This window comes from Pongo abelii, chromosome X, assembly GCF_028885655.2.
Source record: "Pongo abelii isolate AG06213 chromosome X, NHGRI_mPonAbe1-v2.0_pri, whole genome shotgun sequence".
Classification (NCBI taxonomy): domain Eukaryota; kingdom Metazoa; phylum Chordata; class Mammalia; order Primates; family Hominidae; genus Pongo; species Pongo abelii.
In genome coordinates this window covers 8168697-8184765 of record NC_072008.2, presented here as the reverse complement: position 1 = coordinate 8184765, position 16069 = coordinate 8168697, and the positions used below count along the sequence as shown (strand labels likewise).

The 16069-nt window shown below is 41.3% G+C and overlaps 1 protein-coding gene and 1 long non-coding RNA gene across 3 annotated transcripts in view; one reads left to right on the top strand and one right to left on the bottom strand.

Annotated features, from left to right (window-relative positions):
- LOC134760931 (uncharacterized) overlaps positions 1-11440 on the bottom strand; it is a 141757-nt gene extending 130317 nt beyond the window's left edge. For both annotated transcript variants that reach the window (XR_010139059.1, XR_010139060.1), the window contains exons 1-3: positions 11323-11440; positions 8094-8168; positions 2490-2547 (exon numbers count right to left, since the gene is read on the bottom strand). This is a non-coding gene — a long non-coding RNA (uncharacterized LOC134760931). The remainder of the gene's footprint in view (positions 1-2489; positions 2548-8093; positions 8169-11322) is intronic.
- A 1411-nt stretch (positions 11441-12851) lies between these two features.
- On the top strand, positions 12852-13656 carry LOC100937424 (variable charge X-linked-like). The gene is made up of 2 exons (NM_001427492.1): positions 12852-13090; positions 13281-13656. The coding sequence occupies exons 1-2, from the start codon at positions 12992-12994 to the stop codon at positions 13566-13568; spliced, it is 387 nt and encodes a 128-aa protein (NP_001414421.1). The 5' UTR covers positions 12852-12991; the 3' UTR covers positions 13569-13656.
- The last annotated feature ends 2413 nt before the right edge of the window (positions 13657-16069 follow it).

Here is a 16069-nt window from a genome sequence, read left to right as displayed (position 1 = left end):
TGATCCTCATTTCTCTACACATACCCTATGCGGAATCGATTTAGGTGTAATCTAAACAACTTTGCACTTCTGGTTTTCAAAGGGATATGCAGCAGAAGTAATAGTCAGTCACTAGTGTGACCCTCCCTGATAAAGATCATCCTTCCTACTGTGCCAATGGGTTTTTATTTCAATTCACGGAAACACTGTTGTAAAGAAATACATGAATTAATTTGTCATTAGAATTTATTTCTGGGCTGTAAAATGCCTTAGCTCTGCTTCAACAGAAACAAACTCTGAGAACAGACACTAGAATGGTCTGCCTTTTGAAATAGTGCAATTGCCCCTGTGGTGTTATGACCTAAGAAAGGAGAGACATTCTTGGGATCTTTACTTTTGATTCATTGTGTAGCAATGAAATATAGAATAGGAGTCTGTAGAAACTGTCTGATGAGGTTACTTCTCAGTTGGAAGCCCCAAACACATTTACAATAACTCAGTGGAGTGAAACTCTTTCACTCCTCAGTGGATGACTTCATTGTGGCTGGACACTTAGAATTCCAAAAGAAGAAAATAATTGGTATATTTGCTTTCAAGACCACGAGTGAGATACACATATCCCATAACATTATTCTGTAAACCTCAAATATACATAATAAATTTTTAAAGGCCACTAGGCAGGAACAATAGTTTTTAGCACATGCATACAAGATTTTACCTAAAGACATTTCTTGAAAACAAACTTTATGTGACAAATTGCATAGTAAGGCTATAATTATTTTGGGGGGAAAATACACAACCAGGAAGTTGGATAAGTAAAAATAATATATTTATAAATTGGTGTTGGCCTTCATACCCACCCACCCTGCTGGTGAGGGTAAATGAGATGTGAACTCTGCCACAGTCATTAAAGTAATGACTTATCTTTCTTTTTTTGTTAGGGGGGAGGCGGTTGCGGAATTTCACTCCTGTCGCCCAGGCTGGAGTGCAATGGCGTGATCTCGGCTCAATGCAACCTCTGTCTCCTGGGTTCAAGTGATTCTCCTGCCTCAACCTCCCAAGTAGCTGGGATTACAGGCATGTGCAACCACACCCGGCTGATTTTATACTTTTAGTAGAGATGGGGTTTCACTATGTTGGTCAGGCTGGTCTCAAACTCCTGACTTCAGGTTATCCACCCACCTTGGCCTCCCAAAGTACTGGGATTACAGGCAGGAGCCACTGCACCCGGCCTTTTCTTTCAATAACTGATGATTCCACATGTATTCTAGGTTTGTACATAGTCTATATTTAGCCTGAGTTTGTTACTATTAGAGAGATAATTATTTCAATTCAAGGTTCAATGAAATGACCTTGCTGAACTCAAATAATTCAGAAGACCTTTCAATGACTTGAGAGGTCCTCAGTATCAGATTGTATATTTTGTTCTTTCCAGGAAGAAAATTATATTGTCTATTTGGATCATACTACACAGCTGAACCCATCAAACGTGACCAGAATGGTGGAGTCCAGGAAGAAAACAGAAGACGACAAGAAAACTACACGTGTAAGTCCATTTCCAAGCAGATATGTGTGTGCAGGAGTAATTTTCTGCAATGAAGGGAGAGGAGTAGGAGTGCTAAGTAAACCCAATACTAAACCTTTGCTATATGAGCTTTTATGTGCTGGAATTTCTCAAAGGTCCTTCCTTGACCTCCTGTCTTCTCACTGTATACTCTACCTGAGCAACTTAATTATACCCATGACATCAATAACTCAATTGTCATCTGTATTAGTCAGTGTTCTCCAGAGAAACAGAACCAACTTGAGTATTAGAATACATATATGTATATATACATATTATATATATATATACACACACACACACATCGCTCATTTTATCTGTTTTTCTCCATCTTCACCAACACCACCATTATGCAAGCTATCATCATCTCTACTCTGGGTAACTGTGACAGTCTTCTAACTGCTCTTATGCTCTCCAGTGTGAGCTCTTAAGAAGTGGCCAAGGTTCTCAGTGTATCTTTAAAAAATTGTGCAAGATAGCCCTTCCTTCCTTTTCTCTCCTGATACATGATGTGTTATGACTCCATCCTGCAATGCCCAGAACCCCACCCTCATCCTTTAAGTTCTAACTGCAGTAACATTCTCTCAGTCCCTCAACCATCCACATACCTTCCACTCAAGAGTGCTACCTGGACAACTGACATCATCCTTGCCCCAAGCCCCATTCCCATTGGCCTGACTGCCAAACATCAATTCAGCAGAGAAACCTTTTCTGAACCTCAACACCTAGCAGGTCGTCTCACAGAATGTGATGTGTTTTAAAGGCATTTTTTTGTGATAGTTTGATTATTATTGGAGTCCCCCACTAGCTTGCAGGCTCACTAAGGACAGGGTCTTTGTTGTTCAGTTTCATTAAAACAGCAAGTACTTTAAAATATTTAATGAGTTTTAACATATTTTTATTTGTTTTAATCTCATTTTTAAAAAATTCCATTGCAAGTTCTTACCAGGCAGAGTATCTTTTGATTCTGACATTGTTCATTTACTCTTCTTTTGTCACCATCTCTGTGAATAAAATTGAACATGCATTTGATATAACTGGGCACTTGCTCTGTTTTTATAATTTAAATGAAAAATCCTTTCATTCACATAAACACAGGCCTTCAATTAACTAATAGTTTTTGCTAACCCCTACTGCTGCATTTTTCTCAGTAATTCTTAAGTGAGAATCATGGTAACATCACCAATCCCTTTATGTTAAAAGCAAGGATGTTCTTATGACTAGTAAGAGGTTGGTGCAAAAGTAATTGAGGTCTGAAAGTAATGGCAAAAACCACAATTACTTTTGCACCAGTTTAATAAAAAGCAATTTATTAAATGGCCATAACAATATATGCCAAAATTGTCATTTAAAGATGTAGTTATATTGAAATATAACTTGGATATTTTCCAGATTCAGTTTCAAAAACAACAAAAATAAAATATAACTGTCCCATGAACCCATTTTCATCTTTCCAACTCTTGCCCTCTACAGATTCAATCACATGGCTTAAATATTGACCTCTAAACTAGTCAGCCACTTTATCAGATTCACCTTTACAACTTAGGCAATAATTAGTCTTCAGAATAAATATAAAGAAAATAAAATAAAAGAAAGTTTCCAATGATGTTCTTAGAGCAGCTGACTAAGTCTTCTCATTCTGTCTGCACAGGTCTTTTCTACAAATTCAGCAGCATTTCTGTTGAACAGGCACAACTGTTTTGAATTGCCACAACCACTCACTTCCATCGAACTTGGCAGAGTGGAGCATATTCATAGAGAAAAAACATAGGTATCTGGTTCCGATTAGTGGTGCAGTTTTAGAATACATCTGCAATCATATATGCACACACAAGGCATGGGTAAAAGCAGTTGGACACTAAGACACAATAATTATATCTAGGGCTAACTTCTGTACAATGGAAATTCTGTATAACCAAGAGTTCTTCCAAAAATGTACCCAGGCACACACATCAATACACTGTACAAATTCTTCAGATTTAACCTGGATATAATAAAACTCGAGGATGACCAACAGACTTGTGTATTCCTTTGTTATTTAAATATCTGAACATTTAATATTTCTTGGTCAGTTTCAGGTAAAAAGCTACACTAATAATGTGGTTTAAATATGATATAATAATCTGAGAAAAAACTGTGGCATATTTTAATAAAACTTTCTATTTACAATGCTAATCCATGTAACACTGAAGTGTTCCGCTTCAAAAATTCAGGATCTTTTATTGCTGAAGGGTTAATCATTACAGGGGAAAATCATGACACCCAGTGGCCAAAGACTTTCAATGCTGCATAAATTCTTGTGTCCTCTATTCTTTATCACACTCATAAATTAATTTATTGATAAACTAAATCATTTATGTATTAAAATATGTATTACTGAAATAGGTAATGTGTTCACGAATGCTTTTATATTTTTACATGTGTGCATGAAAATTATTTCTGAAATTTGAAAACTGCAGATGCTAATGTGGTTTGTGTGGATATGTGGCATCTGCCTCAACATAACCATATGAATATATTTCTTAAATACATATACTCATTTACAAAGAATCTCCTATTCTGGCCGGGTGCAATGGCTCATGCCTGTAATCGCAGCACTTTGGGAGGCCGAGGCGGGCGGATCATGAGGTCAGGAGATTGAGACCATCCTGGCTAACACGGTGAAACCCTGTCTCTACTAAAAATACAAAAATATTAGTCGGGCGTGGTGGCGGGCGCCTGTAGTCCCAGCTACTCAGGAAGCTGAGGCAGGAGAATGGTGGGAACCTGGGAGGCAGAGCTTGCAGTGAGCCGAGATCGCGCCACTGCACTCCAGCCTGGGTGACAGAGCGAGATGCCGTCTCAAAAAAACTAAAACAAAGAATCTCCGATTCTATACTCATGATTAGAACACATTCTGTGCTAGCCCACTTTTTTTCCTTTTGAAAAAACCCTCAAAGGAAAATAAAATGAATCATTTTACTTGTTGAGCTAATAATGGACATGGATCTTATTTATGTCTACATATTAAGCAGGACATTGCATGATAAGAAGGAGGTCTTTATGAAGGATAAGTTTATTTATACCTGTGCTGCTTCCCTTTCATTGGCCAATTCTACTTATTTCCCTCCTTGATTTAATTACTATTATAAACCTGGGAAGCTATATAGTAGTAGTGGTGAAAGATAAGTTCAGATTCCAACCTTGTCACATAATTAATTTGTAACTTTCAGCAAGTTCTTTAAGCTCCTGAAATTCAAGTATCTTTATGTGAAATGAGATTATTTGAAATAAAAAAAAATTCCTACCTACTTCCCTTGTTGTGAAGATTATCTACCCTATGCATATACATTTATATATCCATAAAGTGGTTAGCACAGGGCTTGAAGGTTTTTGTTTGTTTGTTTGCTTTGACACAAGGTCTCACTCTGGCATCCAGGCTGGAGTGCAGTGGCATGGTCATAGCTCACTGCACCTTCCACTTCCTGGGCCCAAGCGACATTCCTGCCTTAGCCTGCCAAGAAGCTGGGACCAAAGGTGTGTGCATCCACCCGCAGCTTATAATACTTTTTTTGTAGAGAAAGGGTCTCACTTCAAGCAGTCCTTCAATATGTTGATAACCTCCTTATTTGCAATCCAACCAAAAATGCCTCAGACCTAAATACTATTACAACTCTTTAGACATTGGCCCCTTGTGGTTATTAAGTCTCTCCTTCCAAAGCTCAAATCTTCTCTCAGGAGGTTTGATTCTTGAGACTAACATTAATCCCAGGACCCAAGGGTCTTTCAGACCACCGCAAAAATCTTATCCTAAACATGGACATTCCATCCACTAAACATCAGTTGTAGTCCTTTCTTCGAATGGTAGGTTTCTGTCACATTTGGATAACCTGGTTTGGACTTATAGCAAAACCTCTTTATGAGGCACTACAAGGATCAGGGGAGGAACTCTTAAATTGGAGCCTTGAAATGGACAATGTTCTAAAAACCCTCAAACAAGCCCCTGCCCTGGCCTTGCCAGATCTTACACAGCATCTTTACTTGTTTGTAGTTGAGAGAAGGGATACAGGCTTGGAGTCCTCACTCAGCCACTGGGACCCTCCCAGTGGCCAATTAGTTACTTGTCAAAAACCCTTGACCCAGTGGCATGGGGATGGCTGCCATGCCTCTGAGTGCTAGTGTGTGTGGCTCTCCTGGCTGTGGAGGCCTCCGAGCTAACTCTGGGCCAAGGAATAACTGTCTACACCCCACATCAAGTAATGAATGTCCTAAACTCAAAGGCCTTTCACTGGATCTCACAGAGCCATATAAGCAAATTTCCAACACTCTTTCTACAGGTACCAGAATTGAGTATTAGGCTCTGCCAACCCTTAATCCTGGCATGCTGTTACCAAACCCAAATATGGAGGGACCACTTAAACTTTCTTGCTTGGAAACCATATATCTAACCTGTAATGTTAGACCAGACCTCCAGGATACTCCCCTTATAGATTCAGAGGCCACATGGTACACAGATGGCAGTGTCTTTATGATAGGTGGAACCCAACTGTCAGGGTATGCTACTATTAACCTAACTGAAATCACAGAATCTGGACCTCTGCCAGGAAGTAGCACCTCAGCCCAAAAGGCTGAGCTCATTGCTCTTACCTATGCCTTACAATTAGGGGCAGGCGTGAGGCTTAATATTTACACAGACTCAGCCTATGTCTTTCATGCAGTGCATGCCCATGCAGCCATTTGGCAGGAAAGAGGACTTTTAATGGCCTGAAATACTTCAATTAAACGTGTTCCTGAAATCATGGCCCTGTTGGAGGCAGTTACGCTTCCCCTACAGGTAACTATCATTCACTGCAAAGCTCATCAGAGAAGCAATGATGAAATCTCTATCGGGAACACCTGGGCTGACAAATAAGTAAAAGTGGCTGCCAGGTCACCCTTTCAGGCTGTCTTTGTTCCTAGCCTAACTTCCCTGTCTCCACACTATACACAGGGGGAAGCCCAAAGAGCTCTAGAAAGAGATTTCTCCCATACCTCAGACGGTTGGCTAAAAAGTCCTAATGGCAAACTCTTGCTCCCAGGAGCCTCACAATGGAAGTTTCTAAATAGCATACACCAATCAACTCATCTGGGGGCTAAGGCCATCCAAGATCTAATAAGTCACTGTTCACCAGCACGGGGATAGCCCAAGCTCTATGGGCCATCTCACAGGCATGTCCCACCTGCTGCCAAATAAACCCAGAGGGAGCACACAAACCTCCCCAAATCCTTCAACCCATTCTAAGATGAGGATTCCTACCACAAGAAGACTGGCAAATATATTTTACACACATGCATCATGCAATGTGTGTATTTGTTAGTCAGGTATTTGTTAGTCTTTGTAGACACCTTCACTGGATGGATAAAGGCCCTTCCCACTGAAACTGAACGGGCCTCAGAAGTCACCTCAGCCCTTTTAGACCACATTCTTCCTTGTTTTAGACTCCCTCATGCCCTACAGTCAGACAATGGCCCCACTTTCATTTCTTAAATAACGCAGAGAATCAGTGAAGCTCTCCAGATCAAATATTATCTGCATGCGTTTTGGCATCCACAATCTTCTGGGAAGGTGGAGAGAGCTAACCAAACCAGAAAAAGCACCTCACAAAGTTAATACATGAAACCCAACAGTTATGGTCAACTTTGCTCCCCATTATACTCTTAAGAGCCTGTATCACCCCAAAATCTGCAAACCATCTAGCCCTTTTGAGATTCTCTGCGGAAGATCTTTCTTCCAAACAGACCTTTTGTTAGACCCAAAGAGACATTATCTCATGCAATATGTTATGTCCCTGGGACAAACCATCAAGGCCATCAATCATTATCAAAGTTTTCATAGCCCAACACCTGGCCCCTCTTCTTCAGGAAACACTCACCCTAACCTTATGCCTGAAGACTAGGTATATCTTAAAACTCTCCCACAGGACAAAAAGCCACTGGAGCCAGTTTGGACTGGACCATATCAAATTCTCCTTATGACCCCGACAGCTGTTCAACTGAAAAGCCTCTCCATGTAGATTTACTGCTCCAGGGTCAAGGTGGCACCAGGGCTCGACAAAGAACGCACCACCTACACCTGCGAACCAGTTGGAGACTTTTGTCTATTGTTCAGGAGGGATTCAAACTCAGGCAATATCCACCTTAATACTTAGAAGAAGCCAAAGCAGAAACCCCTGATAAACCCATCAGATCTTGTGAGACTTATTCACTATCATGAGATTAGCACAGGAAAGACCGGCCCCCATGATTCAATTACCTCCCCCTAGGTCCCTCCCATAACATGTCAGAATTCTGGGAGATACAAGTCAATTTGAGATTTCGGTGGGGATACAGCCAAACCATATCAAGCTATATGAAGTTAAAACCAGGTACTATGGGTGTTCACTTGACTTTTGGTTCTCATGAAGATGTTTTTTTCTGTGTAGACAGTTGTTAAATTAGTGTCCTTGGTGGGGGGTCAGGGGGACAATCAGTGAAGCATTCTATTCTGCAGTCTTTCTCCTCCTGTAGGTCTGTAGTGTATTTTGAAATATACCTTTGTAGTATATTTTGAAGTCAGGTAGTGCGATGCCTCCTTGTGTGTTCTTATATGGGCCCAGTTTCTGGAGTCCTAAAGCAATTACAATAATAACATCAAAGATCACTGATCAGAAATTATCATAACAGATATAATAATGATGGAAAAGTTGGAAATATTGTGAGAATTACCAAAATGTGACACAGGGACATGAAGTGGGCACATGCTGTTGGAAAAATGACACTGACATGCTTGACAGTTGCCAGAAACTTTCAATTTATAAAAAACACATAATATCTATAAACACAATAACGTGCATCACAATAAAACGAGGTCGACCTGTACCTGCCAGTACCCAGGTAATTAGTTTACTAGGAATAAGTAATAATAGCTAGAAAAACTAGTTAAATACAGAAATTTAAAAAACACTGTCTTCTCAGGACACAAAAACACGGAAAGATAGTCCAGGCTCATAGATTGACAGGATTAATATTGTATAAATCACAATACTCACCAAAGCGATTAACAGATTAAATGCAAGTCCTATCAAAATACCAATGACATTCTTCACAGAAATAGGAAAAAACATAATATTCATAGGAAACCATAAAATACCTCAAATAGCCAAAGCAATCCTGAGCAAAAAGTGAAAAGCTGGAAGCATCACACTACCTGACTTCAAAATTCACTACAAAGCTATAGTAAACCAAGCAGCATGGTACTGGCTTAAAAACAGACACAGAGACAAATGGAGCAGAATAGAGAACCCAGATATAAAGCCACATGCTTATAACCAACTCAACTTCAACAAAGACAAAAAGAACATATGATGCTGAAAAGACCGACATTTCAATAAATAGTACTAGGAAAGCTGGATAAGTATATGCAGAAGAATGAAACTAGATTCCTATGTTTCACCACACACAAAAAGCAAATCAAAAATGGGTTAAAGACTTGAATCTGGCTGGGAGTGGTGGCTCACGCCTGTAATCCTAGCACTTTGGGAGGTCGAGGTGAGTGGGTCACTTGAGGTCAGGGGTTCGAGACCAGCCTGGCCAGTAAGGTGAAACCCTATCTCTATGAAAACTACAAAACTTAGCCAGGTGTGGTGGTGCACACCTGTAATCCCAGCTACTTGGCAGGCTGGGGCATGAGAATCACTTGAACCGAGGAGGTGGATGTTATAGTGAACCGAGATGGTGACACTGCACTCCAGCCTGGGCCTGAACAACAGAGTGAGATGACACTCTGTTGAAAAAAGAAAAAGAAAAAAAGACTTGAATTTATGACCTGTAACTGAAACCACCAAAAAACATTGGGGAAATGCTCCAGGACATTGGTCTGGGCAAAGACTTCTTGAGTAAGACCTCAAAAGCACAAGAACCAAAGCAAAAATAAACTATTGGGATTACATCAAGTTAAAAGCTTCTGCATAGCAAAGGAAATTATCAACCAAGTGAAGACACAACCCACAGAATGGCAGAAAATATTTGCAAAGTATCCATCTGATAAGGGATTCATAACCAGAATACATAAGGTGCTCAAAAAATTTAATAACAATCTGACTTAAAAATGGACAAACAATCTGAATAGATATTTCTCAAAAGAAGACACAAAAATGACCAGCAGGCATATAAAAATATGCTTATTATGAATCATCAGAGAAATACAAATCAAAACCACAATGCAATATCATCTCACCCCAGTTAAAATGGCTTTTATCAAAAGACAGGCATGAACAGATGCTAGCAAGGAGGTGGAGAAAGGGGAACCTGTGTACACTGTTGGTGGGAATGTAAGTTACTACAGTCACTATGGAGAACAGTATGGAGTTCCTCAAAATCCTAAAAATAGAACTAGTATATGATCCAAGTATTCCACTGCTGGGGAAAGAGAGAGAGAGGGAGAGACAGAGACAGAGAGAGAGAGAGAGAGAGAGAGAGAGATGGATAGATAAATTTATCTGTACATCAAAGAGATATATCTGCATACTCATGTGTATTGCAGCACAAGTCACAATAGCCAAAATATGGATTTAGCCTAAGTGCCCATCGATGGATGAATGGATTAGGCAAATGTGGCATATGTACACAATGGAATATTATCCAGGCATAAAAAGAATGACTGGATATTATGTTAAAGGAGATAAGCCAGGCACAGAAAAACAAAGATTGCATGTTTTCACTCATATATGGGAGCTAAAAAAGTGGTTCTCATGAAGATGGTGACTATAGTGATGGTTACCAGAGGCCAGAAGGGGAAACGGGGAATGAAGGGGAAATAAAAGAATATAAATGTATTTATTACCACTGAACTGCACACTTACAAGTGGTAAAGAGGGTGCATTATATATGTATGTTTTACTTTAGTAAAAATAAATTTTAAAAATAAAATCACGTTCTTCTCACCACTTACTGCTGAGTTATTGTTGGAATAATGAAATAGTACTACAGATAAGTCATGTACCTAAGTAAGTAGTAAAATAGAGACAACAAGAATAGTTCAGTGGAATGTAGAATATAGAGGATCTAGTCAGGTCAGATGAAATTTTGTTGGTGTTGAGTTAATATATAAGTTCTACTTAACTGGACTTTCCCATGAAACACGTTACATAATAACAGCTAACAATCATTGCAATACCAAGTGAACCTGATCCTGAAAATCATGTTCTTTGCAAGTCTCAATTATTCATTTAAGTTGGGATAAGAACTTTTAAGGATAGGTGCTGAGTGTTACCCAGAAAAAAAAGGTCCAAAGGATAACAGGAGATAATCTGAATATCTATGTGATGCCTGGAAAAAGCAAAATCCTTCCTAATCATTCTACTATTTTTTGTTGGAATAATAAATTACCACAGACATCTGGTGGTAAACATGTAATTAGCAACCTAAAGATAGCTAGAATTAGCCAGACCAGGTAATTGATCGCAGGAAGCTGAAGATAACTGGCCTATGCCAGGGAGTTCAATAACCATTTTCCTCAATGCAAAATTCCAACCTCATGTTAGAAATATTACCTAATACAGTAGATACCTACTTTATCCAAGTGAGTAATTAACTAGAGATAACTACATGAAGCCAGTACCTGGAATAAACAAATTCTTCTCAGTACTAGTTGAATAAACAACTAGCAATTACTAGGAAAACTGGTTGAACATAGAAAGTTTAGTAACCATTCTAGTCAATTCTGTGTACTTACTTTTTTAGGATTGTTGACTAGGTACTATGGATATGGTAAATAGAGTTACCTGAGTAAGAGTTAAATACAGAATCCTCCATAAAACTGGAATAACTGGTTGAAGACAGAAGTATAACATTGCATTCTCCTCAGTATTTCTCATTTCTTGTTGGAATAATAAGTTGGTTCTGTCAATGGGTAGTGAGTACCCATTACAAAGCAAGAAATTACAAAGCAAGAAATAAGAAGAGATGATTAGAATAAATATTTGATACCAGAATGGTGAAAAAGACATTCTTTTCAAATAGAAACTCTAATTTCCTGTGTAATTAATGAGTTAGTACTGGAGATATCTATACGAGATGTGGACTTCATTTTGGGGGTGCGGTACATACTCAACAGATGAACTGCTGGGTCATATGGTAGATCTATTTTGATTTCCCAAGGAACGATTATACTGTTTTTTTATAACGGCTGTACCAATTACACGTCTGTCAACAGTGTGTAACAGTGAGGTGATAGTTCATTGTGGTTTTCATTTGCATTCTCTGATTATTAACGATGTTGAGCACATTTTCATATACCTGTTGGACAGTTGTGTGTTTTCTTTCTAGAAATGCCTATTCAAGTCCTTTGCCTATTTGTTAACTAGACTATTTATTTATTTGCTATTGAGCTGTGTGAGTTCTTTATATATTTTGGATATTAACTCATTATTAGATATATGCTTCGCAAATAGCTTCTCCCAAACCATAGCCTGCCTTTTCATTTTGTTGACTGTTGGCTGTGCAAAAGCTTTTAGTTTTCAGCCTGCTCACTTGCCCTATATAGTTCAGCTTCCTAGACCCCCACATTGTGTGAATGTGTGAGCCAATTGCATAGAATGAACCGTATCATATATATAATTCATAAATAAATACTATATGATAGTAAATATATATTTATGATATATAATATTACACACACACATACACACACACACACAAACACATAATATCCTGTTGGTTTAGTTTCTCCTTCTCTGAGGAACCCAGCCTGATACAGATACCCAGCTGAGTGAGTGTGTTTGCTGATCTTGACCTCTGGAAGCCAGTGCTTTAAACCATGAGAATGAAAAATTGTGACGCACTATGTGGATGCTGGGAGAAGTATGTGAGATGGAAAAGTTGTTTCATGGCATCCAAGAAGTGAATGATCCTCAAGGTGTAGCAGAGGAATTTCTAGGAGAGTGGGATGATTGACGTCTTCGTATAGCCCTCCATCCACCCCAGTTAGCATGGAGGGATTTTAGGAAGGTCTTACAGAAACTGGGTAATGATGGCAGGTGTGGAGGAACAGAATGTACCACTGAATGGGAGGTCCGGGGGAAACATGTGGCGGAAATATCCTCCCTTGCCCCATGATCTGCCAAAATTGAGCATAGGGAGTTTAGGAGGGGTGACATGTCAGTTTGGGAACTATCTTTAGGGGTGCTAACCCAAATCTCCCTTTCTCCAACCAGAGCACCCTGCCTTCCTCATCAGATGTCACCCCCCTACGACTTCCTCCGCCATGTCCTGATGGTGCTTTGTGACGTGTAAGGCCTTCCTTCCCACCCAGGGCTACCATTGGCTGGGTAGTGGAATGTTGACCAATCACAGCTCAGGGACGTGATCGCCTCATTGTCCTGGGATCGCGGGAGGGGTATATACAGGGAGCCTGGAGTTAGTTGACCGTTGCGAGACCTTGAGCTGCGGAAGATGAGTCCAAAGCCGAGAGCCTCGGGACCTCCCGCCGAGGCCAAGGAGACACAAAAGAGGAAGTCCTCTCAGCCGAGCCCCAGTGGCCCGAAGAAGAAGGTGAGTGACCCACCAAGCTCCTCCTCGTCTTCCCCTCGCCTCCTTCCTCACAAGAATCCTCTCCTGTCCTCACCTGGCACAACCCCCCAACCCGGCCCACACCGCTTCTGAGGACACGTCCCTGTTCCCGGCCTCCTCCATCTCGTCCCTAAACCAGAGCCCTTCTGTGATCTCCCTGTTGTCTTTCCAGACTACCCAGGTGGCCGAGAAGGGAAAAGCCGCTCGTAGAGGGAGACGCGGAAAGAAAAGGGCTGCGAAAAAGATGGCGGCTGTGACGGCACCTGAGGCGGGGAGCGGAGCAGCGGCACCCGGCCCCAGTGACCAGCCCAGCCAGGAGCTCCCTCAGCACGAGCTGCCACCGGAGGAGCCAGTGAGCGAGGGGTCCCAGCACGACCCACTGAGTCAGGAGACCCAGCTGGAAGAACTACCCAGTGTGTGGACGGCCGAGTACTCCCCTATATCCCCGAGCAGCGACTAAGTTCAGGCCCAGGTGCCAGACCTCAGAGATCTCACCAGCAGGGTGCTTCCCCTGCTGATGACAATAAAATGAATGTGTTGCAAACTGATCTGAGTGACTCCGTGTTCTCTGATGGTGGGGAGGGAGGGAGGGAGGGAGGGAGGAAGAGGTGGTGTGTGGGGAGGGAGGGAGGAAGGAAGAGGTGATGTGTGGGGAGAGAGGGAGGGAGGGGGGAAGAGGTGGTATGTGGGGAGGGAGGAAGGGAGGGAGAGGTGGTGTGTGGGGAGAGAGGGAGGAAGGAAGAGGTGATGTGTGGAGGGAGGGAGGGAAGAAGAGGAGGTGTGTGGGGAGGGAGGGAGGAAGAGGTGATGTGGGGAGGGAGGGAGGGAGGAAGAGGTGGTGTGTGGTGAGGGAGGGAGGGAGGAAAGAAGAGGTGGTGTGTGGGGAGGGAGGGAGGAAGCAGTGGTGTGTGGGGAGAGAGGGAGAGAGGAGGAGGTGGTTTGTGGGGAGGGAGGGAGGGAGAGGTGGTATGTGGGGAGGGGAGGGAGGAAGAGGTGGTATGTGGGGAGGGAGGGAGGAAGAGGTGGTATGTGGGGAGAAAGGGAGGGAGGAAGAGGTGGTGTGTGGGGAGGCAGGGAGGGAGAGGTGGTATGTGGGGAGAGAGGGAGGGAGGAAGAGGTGGTGTGTGGGGAGGGAGGGAGGAAGAGGTGATGTGTGGGGAGGGAGGGAGGGAGGAAGAGGTGACGTGTGGTGGGAGGGAGGGAGGAAGAAGTGTGTGGGGAGGGAGGGAGGAAAGAAGAGGTGGTGTGTGGGGAGGGAGGGAGGAAGCAGTGGTGTGTGGGGAGAGAGGGAGGGAGGAGGAGGTGGTTTGTGGGGAGGGAGGGAGGAAGAGGTGGTATGTGGGGAGGGGAGGGAGGAAGAGGTGGTATGTGGGGAGGGAGGGAGGAAGAGGTGGTATGTGGGGAGGGAGGGAGGAAGAGGTGGTGTGTGGGGAGGGAGGGAGGAAGAGGTGGTGTGTGGAGAGGGAGGGAGGAAGAGGTGGTGTGTGGAGAGGGAGGGAAGGAGGAAGAGGTGGTGTGTGGAGAGGGAGGGAAGGAGGAAGGGGTGGTGTGTTTGGAGGGAAGGAGGGAAGAAGGGGGGGAAGAGGTGGTGTGTGGGGAGGGAGGGAAGGAGGAAGAGGTGGTGTGTGGGGAGGGAGGGAAGGAGGAAGAGGTGGTGTGTGGGGAGGGAGAAAGGACAGAAGGAAGGAATAGGTGGTGTGTGGGAAGGGAGGGAAGTGGGGTCCAGCGGGGTTGAGGTCAGAGGGACAGGTCACAGGTAGCTAGACAGGAGCATAAGGATTTCGTCATGGCTGAGCACGGGAGACAAATTTCCCCTTCACAGGATGACTCCGCTTCTTGTAACGTTCGTTTCTTCATGCGATCTTGCCAGCACATACACCAAGTACCAAGAACTGGATTCTACCTACTTATATTTCCTTGTTAAAATACCTTTTCGTTTATAGAAACCGATGGAAGAATCGTTTCCATCTCTTTCCTTTCAGCGTCCCCTCCCTACAATCTAATATAATTAAGAAGAAAAATTCAAAGTAGAGCAAAATCTATCTACTTGAAAAGAGTCTTTTTATATTTGCAACTCAGGAGACAAAAAGTACATTTCATATTTCCATGCATTAGAAATACACAGGTCCTTTCTATATATAGAATTTACTGTATACAAATATATAGAAACATATGTAAACAAAATGTAATATACAACTATATTTACTATATACAAACCTATATAGATTATATATATTTATATATAATATATAAATACAAATGTAGAAATATGGATTATATATTTATATATAATATAAATATATATAGATACAGATTATATATATATACCTGTTAGAAAAACACAGGTCTTTTCTATATATACTAGAATCTACTATATATATATATTAATATATGTATTTTTATATGATTTGTAGATTATATATAGAAATATTTACATATATATTTTATGTATAAATACATATATAAAACATATATTTATATATTATATATAATCATTTATTTTAGAGGGTAAGATGTTAATATTGTTCAAGCATGGTTCTCAGGCAAAAGGAGAAAGGAAATTATCATTTTAAGAAGAAAAGAGTACAAAATTATCACGATTTAATTTCCAGTTGTTAATAATTACATAGGCAGAATAACTCATGCCCTTTAATCTTATAATGAATAGCACGTTAAACTTTTATGTGATTCTGAAAATATGAATTTCCATATAATAAGGGTTTGAGATGTAAAGCACTAATTTTATAGGCAGTTTTCACTTGTTACATAGATTGTTCTTATAGCTTTAAAGATGTTAAAATTAATGGTGGCTTAGAAGAGATGGTAGCATCATTTGAGAAACAATAAATGGGTTCTGTTTCATCCTTTCCTTGGTGCAGTCATGGCTTCACTGCATTAGCTTAGGAAGGGATTTCAGAGCTTTCCAAGTTGAACTTGTAGCTGCCTCCTATGGAATCCTAC